We start from the raw sequence: 14,501 nt of genomic DNA on the forward strand, positions 1-14,501 counted from the left end.
AGCCAACCACAAACTCACAGACCGAGTCTTCATAACAGATGCCAATCAAACGTTATTCAAAAATGCATTTTAATTATTTTTTATTGATTTCAGATATTTTCAGTTTGTTTATAATTATTTTAAAATCAATAAAGTAATAATATTTTAAGAAATAAAATATTTTTATAAAATATCAGTGGTGGGAAGGACAATATGCCCGTCAGGTTTGTTTAGTTACGTTGCCAGTCGTTCACCCCAACCTTACCCTACAACTTTATTATCAAACACTCGTTAGGCACTTTTCAATAATTTTCATTTTATTAAGAGTAAATGGCTTTATGATCTGATATGTGATGGGGATAAAAAGGTCGGTAGGAGGCAGATACGAACCTGCGACGATCTGAAGTAGTAGACATAGGCTTTATTCTCTACGCCACTGGAGACAATAGGCAGCTTTTGTCATTCTTGCAGCTTCTTTATCTTAATCAGAAGTGTATATAGCCTCTGTTTAGAAAGATGAGCTATTTGCACTCAATGTAAATAGACACTCAAAGAGATTAAGAAATCCATGGGGGTGCTTTGCCGGGGTTAAGCAGTTTTTTGCCAGGTCTATAGCCCCCTCAAGGCCAAATATTGGTGAAGGCCAAATATTTTGTGCCCAAATGGAAACGGTGTCATTATGTAAAAAATTTTTACACACAACTGGCTGGATGAATAATAAAAATGTGTAGAGCATTTACGTAATTAAGTATTAAATTGAAGAAGGAAATTTTGGAATTGCACCTCTGTATTTGTTTCTGCTTTCCGTCTCTAAATGACTTTTCATACTGGGTGCGATGAGATAATGCAATACGAATGACCTACAAACTGTTCGTTTGTTGAAAGTTTTCATATTATTCAATATAACTCAGACTGTGGTCTGCTTTAATAAGACAGTCATATAGACCTGGGATGGCTTGAGGGTGAGAAAAATACAATATAGACAATTTCATCGGACATAAATTAATAGGTTGTCAAGAAAATGATCTGTGCTCAGATTATGGCATATAATCTCTTCTCTTTATAATGCTTCATTGTGGACCAGGTTTAAAAAGGTGAGCCTACACAAGCTTCAAATTGTCTCTAGTACTGACTGTTGAATAATCTTTCTCGAGCCTAGGCAAGTGGGCTGTTCCTTGGTCAGACCTATTGTCACACCCATCAGCCAGAGTGCCTTCGCGCTCCACTAGAGGGCACTTCACACATCACTCAGACTGTCATGTAACACTACATTACCCAAAATGCCATGCCCGTTCTCATTAACCATGATTTCATTCACCTGTAGCTAATTACCCCTGTGTTCCATACCCCTATTTAAACCCTGGGTTTTCACTCATTCTTTGAGAAGTCTTGTTGGTGTAACACTGCATGTCTGAGTGGTCCCTGCTTTTTGTGTATCGGCTGTCTTTTGGATTTACATTGTTTCCTGTATCTTGACCCGCCTATGAATTACAGATGTGCATATTACGTATCTATGAATGCTGGAATCCTCTGGATTTCATTCTCTGGTTTGGCTACATTATATTCCATAAATGCATAAGATACTAATAGGCTATATGCTTACCAAAAAATTAATCAATTAAACTGTCCACCAACTCGTTTTTAGCGAGCTAAAATAATAATACCTGATGCTCTTCTGAAAATGACCAGCTAGTGGCGCCTGAGAACGCTTTGGAAGCACTGCGCGTTGGTTGCTGTGATTTAGAATATCCGCAACAGTTAGCCTACTTGGTACTAGTATCTTATTTAGAAGAAAATTACTTAATTTGAAAAGGCAGTAACCATTAATATAAACTTCTCCATTGTTGTGTATGATGGTTGGTCAATGTAGTGTTTGTCCCGCCTCTTCTCCACTATGATTGGACTGCTGTGTAAAAAAGGACAGTGACGAGCTCTGGGTTTTACACAAAGATGAAAAGTAAAAAATGATAAAAGACAGAGTAAAGAACTCATGAAATATCATTACGATACATAGATGCATCAAAACACAATGCCATCAGTTTGTCTAAAAGAATACAGAACGTTACGTGCGGTTTTACGCACTATTTGCACATGGTATGGAGCAGGTGTACATTTCTTTCGTACCAACTAACATGCCTAAGGCCATCAAACGTAACGTGTAATTTAGTTGACACGCGCCGGACGGCTAGTTATGGACGCTGCGCGCCGACGCCCCCAAATTTTTCCCAGGTCGCCCGGCGGTGCTGAAACGAAGGGGAGAGCGCCCGCGATCGAACGGAAGCGTCATGGGGCGTCGGCGACGCCCGGGGGACCCATGAAAAATTCCCAAAGTGCCTAATTTTTGAGACACGGAACGAAGGGTTAGGCGCTCTCTTGGGCAGAACCACGAGGGGGCGACTCGACGTACGGTCCCAGCCTAAGCCACGCGCGCCGATCAGGTTGCGACCGGACCTCCCGAAGAGCGCCTGAGCATCCCCCTTGCAGCCTACGGGCCGGCTCCAGACCCCGACGTACACGAGAAGCCTACGCGTGCCCCTTGTAACCTATTTTGGGCGGGGCTTCCCGCTGGCCACGCCTCCATCCACAGAAAGCCTACGCATCCCCCTTGCAGCCTAAACTTGAGGGAGGCCTGCCCGACGCCCCCGAAGCCTGCCCGAAGACCCGGACGCCACCCATTGCCCCGGGGGACCCCGTCTCGGAGCTGACTGCCTCATTTGAGCCCAGCGGCTGTGTGACACACGCTTAAACAGCCCAAAGCCCTTTTCTTTGACTTTCGACTCGAATGTGCACATAAAAGCGCGGTGTGCATCTACACCATGTTTTCTCACATCTGCGATTCACTGGAAGGGCCAAAAATTAGGTAGACAGAGTAAGACCCCTGTCAGTGGTCTCGTTTGCTTTGAAAATGATTTATCCAGCTTAAACCAACAGTAGAGTGTACAGTTAGGGCCATAAATATTTGGACAGAGGCACATTTTTTGTTATTTTAGCTGTGTATCAATACGTTTTCGAGTTACAGTTTTATAATAGATATTGTCTTAAAGTGCACTCTCTCAGCTTTATTTAGAGTGTATTCACATCCAGATTAGCTGAAGGATTTAGGAATAGGAGCGGCCAAATCAACAATTTGGGACATTCTGGGGGGAAAAAAACACACCGCTGAGCTCAGTAACAAAACAATCCTAGGCGTCCATATGAGATCAAAGTGGTGGATGATGACATTATCCTCTCCATGATGAAGAAAAACACCTTCACAATGTCCGGACAAGTGAAGAACACTCTCCAAGAGGTACATATGTCAATGTTTGTCAATCAAAACAATAAAGAGAATACAAGGAAAAAATAGAGAGGGTTCACAACAAGGTGCAAAAGCCTCAAGAATAGGATGGGTACATTAGACTTCTGAAATAGCCGAACAAGCTCTAGAAAGCATTTTTTTGGAGAGATCAAATTAATTTCAGCCTGCATAAGACTAAAAAGAATAAAAGATATGGAGAAGGCTTGGAATATCTCATGATATGAGCATACAACATGTGTGATTCCTTTCCATGCATGACGTCCTCAGCCACTGGGTCACTGGTGTTTTTTTGGTGATGTAACAGAAGACAGAAGCATCCGGATTAATTCTTCACTTGTCTGTAAATTGTGAAGATGTTTTTCTTTATCATGGAGAGGATAATGTCGTCATCCACCACTTTGATCTCATATGGACGCTAGGATTGTTTTGTTACTGAGCTCAGCGGTGTGTTTTCTTCTCCCCCAGAATGTCCCAAATTGTTGATTTGGCTTAATGTTCAGATTTTGGCGTAATGTTGAACTTAATGTTCCTGGCATCTTTCTGACGGATGTGTAGTGTTTTTAAAATCTAACTATGGTCTGTTTCACTTGCATGGAGATCTCCCTGAACCCCATGATGTGGGTTCACAGCAACAGCTTCCAAATGCAAACACCACATGTAGAATCAACTCCAGACCTTTAACATGCTTCATTTATGACAAAATTATTTAAGGAGAAGCCCATACATGTGAATAAAACAGCTTTTTATTCAACTGTCCCATTACTTTTGGTCCCTTGAAAAAGGGGGGCGCTTCATATTAAAGAGCTGTAATTCCTAAATCCTTCAGCTAATCTGGATGTGAATACACTCTAAATAAAGATGAGAGTGTGCACTTTAAGACAATATCTATTATAAAACTGTAACTCGAAAACATATTGATACACAGCTAAAATAACAAAAAATGTGCCTCTGTTCAAATATTTATGGCCCTAACTGTATAAGAGGAACAGCCCTTCACTATGACGTGCATTAAGGCTCAAAGTTGTGCTCCAGAAACTTAAAAATGGTGTGTCCATTAGCTACCTATGGGAGCCATGCCAAAAGTGTTACGTGTGGCATGTACATTTCTAACTTATTTAATGGGACCCTGATAGGTAAATAATGGACAAAGCCTATTAAAGGTCATTATTTAACCTTGGCAACGAGTTATATGGCTTAAACCAACAATAGAGTGTATAAGAGGCACTCTACTGTGTAAATGACGTCCATTTAAGGTCACAGATGTGCTCCAGAAGCTTTAAAATGGTGTGTCCATTAGCTACCTATGGGAGCCGTTCCAAAAGTGTGTGTGACTCAGTTTGGCAATTACCTGTTTATTACAGCTTTGTAACATGGTTATTATGCTCAAAATGACAATACATGTGTAACTTATTTAATGGGACCCTCATAGGTAAATAATGGACAAAGCCTATTAAGGGTCATTATAAGCCTAAGTAAGGAGTTATACAGCTTTAACCAACAGTAGAGTGTATGAGAGGCTTAGCCCTTCACAATGACGTGCATTAAGGCTCATAGATGTGCTCCAGAGGCTTAAAAATGGTGTGTCCATTAGCTACCTATGGGTGGCCGTTCCAAAAGTGTGTGTGACTCAGTTTGGCAATTACCTGTTTATTACAGCTTTGTAACATGGTTATTATGCTCAAAATGACAATACATGTGTAACTTATTTAATGGGACCCTCATAGGTAAATAATGGACAAAGCCTATTAAGGGTCATTATAAGCCTAAGTAAGGAGTTATATAGCTTTAACCAACAGTAGAGTGTATGAGAGGCTTAGCCCTTCACAATGACGTGCATTAAGGCTCATAGATGTGCTCCAGAGGCTTAAAAATGGTGTGTCCATTAGCTACCTATGGGTGGCCGTGCCAAAAGTGTGTGTGACTCAGTTTGGCAATTACCTGTTTATTACAGCTTTGTAACATGGTTATTATGCTCAAAATGACAATACATGTGTAACTTATTTAATGGGACCCTCATAGGTAAATAATGGACAAAGCCTATTAAGGGTCATTATAAGCCTAAGTAGGGAGTTATATAGCTTTAACCAACAGTAGAGTGTATGAGAGGCATAGCCCTTCACAATGACGTGCATTAAGGCTCATAGATGTGCTCCAGAGGCTTAAAAATGGTGTGTCCATTAGCTACCTATGGGAGCCGCGCCAAAAGTGTTGCGTGTGGGACTTCCTGTGACCACAGGAAGTCCCAGTCGTAACTTATCTTATGGGGCCCTCATAGGTAAATAATGGACAAAGCCTACGAAGGGTCATTATAAGCCTAAGTAAGGAGTTATATGGCTTAATCCTACAGTAGAGTGTATGAGAGTCACAGCCCTTCGCCATTACGTGAATTAAAGCTCAAAGATGTGCTCCAGGAGCATAAAAATGGTGTGTACATTAGCTACCTATGAGGACCCGTCAAATAAGTTATGACTGGCACTTCCTGTGACTCGGAAAAACCACAGGAAGTACCAGTCATAACTTATTTGACAGTAGCCTCGTAGGCTTACAGTGGACAATACTGTAAACGGTCAATTTTTAGACTGTAAACAACTTTCTTCTGACAAACCTACAGATGTGTATCCTAGAAGCACCCCGCATTGGTATATTGCACACCTCAGGCTATTAAAATGCTTATTTTGCATACAAACGCACTTTTCACAGAAATTAGTCTCTCACCAGCATTTTCAGCAAAAAACTGCTTTATTCTTGTACAAAAATCTCGGGGCTTCGAATGCTAGTTCAATGCACCCTCACGCACCACATATCCCTCGCTGTATGGCAAGTGCTCGAAAAAAAATCACAAAAAATATTCCCAAAAAATAAACGGCCCACAACCTCCCCAAACAGGGTCGATAGAGTACATAACAAGGTCGTACCGACTTCAAACTCTGGGAACCAAATGAGGGGGCCGCTAGGAGCTATAGATTTTGAATCGGGGTCATTCAAAGTCCCCGGGGCCGTTCCGGGCTCATCGTACGATAGCCACCTATGAAAATAATGGGATAGGATGAATGTGTCAGAGGCTCCCGTATGGCCCGCAGAGGCCACAGGAGCCCGAAACCTAACAGAAAGTTGCGTCACGTGGCTCTCGACGACATACCGATAGGGCTAGGTCGGGCTATGAAATTAAGTATTTTTTATTATTTTTCAGACGTCTCTCTCCCTCGCATTGATCTCTATGGGCCATGTGACTGTAAAATGTCAATTTTTAAGACTGTAAACAGCTTTTGTATGACAAACCTACAGCTATGTATCCTAGAAGCACCCCATATTGGTATATTGCACACTTCAGGCTATTAAAATGCTTATTTTGCTTACAAATGCACTATTCACAGAAATACATCTCTGAACAGCATTTTCAGCAAAATTCTGCTTTATTCTTGTACAGAAACCTCGGGGCTTCGAATGCTGGTTCTTCACACCCTCAAGCACCACATATCCGAAGCCCGTACCCCTCAGTGTACAGCAAGTGATCGAAAAAAAATCACAAAAAATATTCCAGAAAAATAAACGGCCCACAACGTCCCCAAAACGTGCTATATAGTACATAAAGAGGCCGTACCGACTTCAAACTTTGGGAACCGAATGAGGGGGCGGCGAGCAGCTACGGAATTTGAATCGGGGTCATTCGGAGTCCCCGGGGCCGTTCGGGGGTCTCTGTACGATAGGCACCTATGAAAATAATAGGATAGGTTGCAGGTGTCAGAGGCTCCCGTACCACCCGCGAAGGCCCCAGGAGCCTGAAACTTTACAGAAACTTGCGTCAGTTGGCCCTCGACGACATACCGAGAGGGCTAGGTCGGAATATTAAATTTAATATTTTTTATTATTTTTCATACATCTCTCTCCCTCACATTGATCTCTATGGGGACTTGTGCCTGCGAAGGCCTCGTGAGGCAGTTGCTTTCCAGGTGGAAATCTGTCTCCGGAAGCGTCTACAGACGCGGAACTCAATATCCCAGCTTGGGAGACCCCCACGGTATACAGTACCGAGTATTAAGACCCTACGACCTTTTGACCCCTGTATTCTAGAGCATACATTCGCAACCTATATGTAGGCAGCTGGTGTCTTTTTGGGCAAACTGAGTGGTCAACAAGGTCCGAGGGGCGCGGAACTTTAGAACACGACCCAGGGGCCCGTGATGAGGCATGTACGTGAATTGCGGGTCGATCAGACCATATGTGCCCCAACCCTAATTGTCCATCAAGAGCTTATGAAAACGAATGGGATAAGTTAAGAGTGTCGGCGGCTCCTGTTCAGACCCCGGGCGCTCGAGGGGCCCCAAACTTTAGATTCTAGTAGTCTGTAGGCACTTGTTTAACATACCGTGAGGGTGGCTCTCTAGAACCGTGGGAAACGATTTATAGTGCGGTTTGCAAAAGTCTCTCATGAAGGCTTCTTCATTTCATAGCCTGAAAGACCCTCTTGAATGAGCAAACTGAACAAAATTAAGGTTCAATCTTTTTTCAATAAAAATATACTTCGAGGTGACCGAGAACCACGGTACTCGATATCCCGGCTTGGGAGACCCCCACGGTATACCGTGCCGAGTATTAAGACCCTGTAACCTTTTGACCCCTGTATTCCAGAGCATACATTCACAACCTATATGTAGGCTGCTGGTGTCTTTTGGGGCAAAGTGAGAGGTCAACGAGGTCCGAGGGGCGCGGAACTCCAGAACACGACCCAGGGTCCCGTGACGAGGCATATACGTGAATTGCAGGTCGAACAGACCTTTCTGTCCCATTTGTCCACCGTGAGCTCATGAAAATGAATGGGATAGGTTAAGAGTGTCGGCAGCAGCCGTTGGGCCGCAGTGGGATTGAGGGGCCCCAAAATTTATATTCTGGTAGTCTGTTGGCCCCTGTTTCACATACCGAGAGAGTGGCTTACTGGAACCTAGGGAACATTTTCTAGTGCTTTTTCTTGTGTGAAAAGTGTTTTGTACATTAGTAGCCTACCGACCGACTGTCAAATAAGTTACGACTGGGACATCCTGTGAACCACCGGTTATAGCCACCTATGAGAGAACGATAGCCACCTATGAGAGAAATAGGATATGTTGCAGGTGTCAGAGGCTCCCGTACGGGCCGCGAAACATTACAGAAAGTTGCGTCACGTGACTCTCGACGTCATACCGATAGGACTTGGTCGGGAAGTGAAATTAAATATATTTTCTTATTTTACATACATCTCCCTGCCTCTAGTGGTTCTCTATGGGCCCGCAAACCCCCTCGCGCGTTGGCTCGGGTATCCGACGTCTTTCTGACAGAAACCTCCCCTAAGCACGAACGAGCAAGGTCACGAAGGACGCCCGGCTCCTCTAAGGGGCGCCACAGCCGTGAGGGAGAGAAAAAAGAAATAAGGGCGGAGAGCGAGACATTTTGGCTTCTTTAGAATGTCGCACCACGCATAGGCAGCAAAGGGCAGCAAACTACCAACTCTAGGCGCTCTGCGGACGCAAGGGTGGCGAGCGAGACATTTTGGCATCTTTTGGATGTCGCGCCACGCATAGGCAGCAAGGGGCAGCAAACTACCAACTCTAGGCACTCTGCGGACGCAAGGGTGGCGAGCGAGACGTTTTGGCATCTTTTGGGTGTCGCGCCACGAATAGGCAGCAAGGGGCAGCAAACTAGCAAGTCTAGGCGCGCTGCGGACGTGAGGAAGACTATGGCAGAGTTAGGCGGTCAGGGGGAAGCGAAAGGCTCCTCTTGCATGTGGTGATGAAGATTAGGTGGTGAGGGGATGAATAGGCATTTTGTGGCGTGAGGGTCCATGCCCGCAGCACTTTGCCACCCCTTGTGGTGTCCGTACGATGCCTCTCCAGGAAAACGGCCTCTAAAAGGGAAAAAAGTCCCAATCATAATAAGAGTGAGCGAGAATTTGGCGTCCAATTCAGGTATACGAGCCCTTCGTCTGCCTAGTCGACCGATGGCAATCTATATGAATGGACAATTGTCCACGATTTACCTAACTTCCCTTGCATTTTGAAAATACGAACATTTTCATGAATCCGAAAACTGATGTCAAAACAACTTTACGAACGATTTACACAAAAAATCGTTCTGCTCGTGTTTCATGAATGAGGCTCAATGTGTATATGTAAAGCGATTGGTAAGCATTTGTAGTATATAGTATACAGTATACAGGTACATCTAAAAAATTAGAATATCGTGAAGAGGTCAAAATTTTTTGTCACTCATTTAAGAAAGTGAAAGCCATATACTGTATTATATAGATTCATTACACAGAGTGAAATATTTCAAGCCTTTATTTCTTGAAATTTTGATGATTATAGCTTACAGATAATGAAAACCCAAAATTCAGTGTCTCAGAAAATTAAAATATTACATAAAATAAAAAAAGATATTTTAAACAGAAATGTCAGGCTTCTGAAAAGTATGTTCATTTCTATGCACTCAATGTAAATGTAAATTATGTGTCATTCGTTGTATTATGGTCTAACACTTGTACAGAAATGTTTACTGTGCAAATGTGTACAAGAAATGTCTACCGTAAAGTATTGTAATTCTTTGTTACTTGTAATCTGTCATACTGCCATGTTGGTCGGAACTGCACCCAAGTTCCCTTTCTGTCGGTCTCTCGATGTTGTGTCGAACCGACAGATGGGGTTTGACTTGAGAACCTATCATCTTCTGACTAATTTTTAAAAGGCCAATGAAATTGGCGAATGAAATTTGCATGCCGGACTCCGCAACGGATATCCGGGTATAAAGGGGAGACAGCGTGCTGCATTCATTCACCTTTTGTTCTTCGGAACCTTCGCATTTGATGACAAGACAAATTGCTGGATCCTTACGATGTGGTGCAGCAGATTGTCCCTCGGCAGTGACTTCCCCTGGGCGTCTCGGCAGTTCCAGAGGTGTTTATTTTCTAAAAGAGCAAATTTCTCCAGCGTGGCATGTCCCGCTGTTCTCATGGGTGCCACACTCTCATAGAGGAGGGGGATGGACACGACATCTGCCTCAAGTGCTTTGGCACACTGAGGCAACGTTCGTGGATACGTCCTGCCCGCACTGTGGGTGGATGACGATCCAGATGTTGCGATCACGGGTGGCTGTGTTTTTATGGACCCAGCCACCACCTCGTCTGCTTCCCGTCCCGTCCCGGCCCCACGGCGAGCAGCGAGGGTGATATGGGGGTTATCGTGATCGTTAATCCGTCAGCCACAGGCTCGCAGACCGTCTGCGCCACGTCTCGCTCGTCTGACCATTTCCCAAGAGATGGTTCTGTCTTGTTCCTCAGCCACGTATTCGGAAACGGTGCGTGATGAATATGAGAGGTCGAAAACAGCATCGGAGGGCGACCCATTGACGTCCGACCACGTCGATTCCTGGAGCCCAAGAAGAGGTGGCCGTCGAGATCTCAGCCATGCTTTCCCAGGCCACCTCGGGCATTAGGCGGCAGTGCACCGCACCGCCTTCCCCAGCGCTCCAAGCCGCACTCCAAGCCGTGCTCGGCCCCGGTGCCATTTTTTTCCCGGGAGTGCATGAGGAAATTTAGTAAGACCTGGAACGCCCCCATCTCGGTGCGTTCCCGTCAAACTAGCTTTGTCGTCCTTACTTCCCTCGAGGGGGGGGCAGCTAGGGGCTATGTCGACGTGCCCCAGGTGGAGCGTTCAGTCGCGGTGCTTTATGCCCGTAGACGGCGGCCATCTGGAGAGGTCGACTCTGCCTCCCGCCCAAGGCAGGTAAGCTTTCGGCATCTCTGGTGTCGAGGGCTTACACTGCCACGGGCCAAGCTGCCTCTGCTCTGTGCACCATGGCCATCCTGCAGGCCGAGGTGTTAAAGAGCTCCTCGAGGGTAAGACTGACCCGAGGGCTTGTGCAGGAACTCCGCGCCGCCACTGACCTCGCCCTACAGGCGACCAAGGTGACAGCGCGGGCCCTGGGTCGGACAATGTACACACTAGCCCTGGCTCAACCTTGTGCAGATGTGTGACGCTGAGGAAGTTTGCTTTCTCGACGCACCATCTCGTAAAGGGGGGCTGTTTGGTGATACTGTCGAGAGTTCTCGGCAGTGAAGAAGCAGACCTACCCCCCCGGGGGATTGCCCGCCGCGACCCGGCCGCCCTTCGGCCGTCGAGGTCCCGTGCAGCGTCTGCTCCCCAGCAGCCCCGGCCCTCTTCGATGCCAAACCCGGCTCCGGCGCCCCCTACCCAGGTGGCCCCAGAAGACGTAGAGGAGGAGACGACCATCCCTTTACCAGCCATCACAGAGTGGCCCTGATGGGACAAGCCCAGTGAGATCAAGACAACATCGGGCCCAACCCCAGCCATTCCATTGCTGGTTGGTCAGTCTGGGATGGTTCCTGCTCCATCCCAGCACCTGCTGGGCCCCTTCGGGGGCCTTGCGCCCATATTCTGAGTTTCCTCTCTCTCCCTCTGGGTTTTTCCTCAGCCACTCTCACCCTCCAGAGGACGGTGTTCGGCAACTCGACATTGCGTCACGGCGAAACGCAGTATCGGGCATACACTCCAGCAGCCCTCAGCACCCTCATTTCGACGGTGCGCTGAGCTGCATTATCGCCGAGCAGGTAAGTCAGCAGAGCCAATCTCCTCCCCGGGGGCCTCCCCACGGCGAGGGATCCGCACTGCCAGCCATCGAACCACCCCCCCCCGGGGGGTTGATGAAGCAGATCGAACCCCTAGTCCCCCTGTCTCAGTCCCTGGGAGCCTGGCTAGAGCTTCCCAAACTGCCACGGTGGCTAGGGAATACGATCTGTCTCGGCTACGCGATCCAATTCGCCAGACGCCCGCCCAAGTTTCGGGGCATCTTCCCCACCTCAGTCAGAGACAAGGATGCTCCTGTGCTTCGGGCCGAGGTCGCCACCCTTCTGGTGAAGGAAGCGATTGAGCTCGTCCCTCCAGCCGAGATGTTCAGCGGGTCTTACAGCCCGTACTTCATAGTCCCCAAGAGAGGCGGGGGGTTGCGCCCCATTCTAGATCTGCATACCCTGAACAGGCACCTACACAAGCTGCCGTTCAGGATGCTCAAGCAGAAGTGCATCCTGATGTCTATCAGATGTCAGGATTGGTTCATGGCAATCTACTTAAAGGACACATACTTTCATGTCTCACAGGCATATCAGTACAGGGTCCTCCCCTTCGGTCTGTCCCTGTCCCCACAGGGAGAAGGGCATCAACTATCTCGATGACTGGCTCATCTTGGCACACTCGCGAGATCTGTTCTGTACACACAGGGACCTGGTGCTCCGGCACCTAGATTGTTTGGGGCTATAGGTCAACCGGGAAAAGAGCAAGCTCTCCCCCGTGCAGAGCATCTTTTTTCTCGGCATGGAAGCATTCAAGCAGCCAGCGGTCCCCCTGAAACTACTTCAGAGGCTCCTGGTGCATGGCATCCTCGGCGGGGGTGATCCCACTCGGGTTGATGAACATGAGAACGTTCTAGCACAGGCTACAGAGTCAGGATCCCTGGAGAATGTGGCACACCGGCAGCAGGCGTAAGGTTATCACGCCTCTCTGCCAACGCACCCTAACCCCTGGTCTTTAATGACCTTTCTGCAGATTTCGAGTCACATCGTGGTGACGACGGAAGCCTCCCTGCAGGGGTGGGGTGCCGTGTGCAACAGGCACACAGTGTCGGGTCGATGGACGAGCCACCGCCTGCGTTGGCATATAAACTGGAGTTGTTGGCTGCTGCTTGCACTGAAGAGGATGCAACCTCTCATGCAGGACAAGCACGTGCTGGTCCGGTCGGACAGCACAACTACCGTGGCGTATATTACATTTAACATTTAAGTATTTATTCATTTATTATTTTGCATTTAATGTTTACTGCATACTTACATTTATTAATTTAGCGAAGCATCTTTTATTTAATTTTATCAATGCAGTGTAGTGTCACTAAAGTCCGCCCTCTCGCGGTGAGTTGTGGGTAATATCAGCCGTTAAGTGTCCATGGATTTACACTTCGAATTTTCACCGGAAACAGTAGACCATCCGGGTACATTTCAGCATACTACATTTACTATCATTAGCCTGGAACAGCGTTTCTTAATTCTTGTCCTCACAACCTGCCGCTCAGCATATTTTGCATCTCTCTCTTGTTTAACACCTTATTTAAATCACCTGCTCATTAGAAGAGCACTCCATGAACGAACTGTGTTCAAACGAACTGTGTTCGATTGACATGGTCCCTACTCAGTGTTCAGTGTTTCTACTCCTTGGCACACAGGAAACCAGCTGAAGTTTAAAAGCATGGAATTGCACTACATTACTGCCTGCAGCGTCTTCACACAGAGACAAAACTTACTACAGAAATGTGAAAGGTTATTTTACTGTAATCATGAGATTTGCTTACGTCTTGTGCACTTTAATGCCCTTCGAATCTTACATATGCTCGAACTGAAATCATGGCAGAATATCGAGTGATGTTCACTTCGCAGGGCACCTACGTTCATTTTGAACAAACCTCTGAAGGGATTAAAGAAACATACAAAATATGCAGAGTGGGGGGTCGCGAGCACATGGATTAAGAACCGCAGGTCTAGAACATAATTAAAACATTGTTTTAACTTTATTAAGATATACATAATTGAAACATCGGGTATACTAAATCAATTCAATCGTGTTCTTAAGAATTGTGATAAATGTTGCACGGATGGTTAATACGCTTTCATTTGATTGATGTTCACATAATCCACACACACTTACTTTGAAAACCGTTCAGCAATGGCATTACCCTTACCACGGCTCCCAACCAATGATATCTCTTTAGCTGTTATCCGTAAAGACTGTGATGCCCATTGTCTTCTGCTAAATGACCCAGTGTCCATCTCTGCCTGTCAAAAAAACAAGGAAACATGAAAAAGAAAAACGTGTGTCAGTAAATTTACATTAACTACAATAAACAATTACAATTCTATAAAAATTAGAAAGACAACAATTTGGTCAAGAAATATACATTTACTTATTCTTGTCATAAGATTCCATTACCTACAAAAGCATGAACTGTAGAAATTTATAAAGGAAGGGCTTATATTCAGGGTTTATATATTCTATTAAGCAAGTGTGTGTCAAATGTTTCATCCGATATAAATGAGTAAGAAAGAACTGAGAACGTAAGAAAATAATGGTCTGAAAGATTATAATCTGTTTTAAAGTAGAAAGATGCACAATGGCCAAGAATTTAAAATAAAGCA

General features: G+C 45.7%; 1 protein-coding gene across 3 annotated transcripts in view; it reads right to left on the reverse strand.

Moving 5' to 3' along the window:
* The window catches only part of lima1b (LIM domain and actin binding 1b), a 153,101-nt gene that overhangs the window by 133,776 nt on the left and 4,824 nt on the right, over positions 1-14,501 (reverse strand). For 2 of the 3 annotated variants that reach the window (XM_057362654.1, XM_057362652.1), the window contains exon 2: positions 14,014-14,141. In XM_057362654.1, coding sequence (XP_057218637.1) covers positions 14,014-14,135 — 122 coding nt within the window. In that variant the 5' untranslated portion in view covers positions 14,136-14,141. The remainder of the gene's footprint in view (positions 1-14,013; positions 14,142-14,501) is intronic. The other variant, XM_057362653.1, reaches the window with a different exon arrangement.

Source organism: Triplophysa rosa, linkage group LG20 (assembly GCF_024868665.1).
Source record: "Triplophysa rosa linkage group LG20, Trosa_1v2, whole genome shotgun sequence".
Lineage (NCBI taxonomy): Eukaryota > Metazoa > Chordata > Actinopteri > Cypriniformes > Nemacheilidae > Triplophysa > Triplophysa rosa.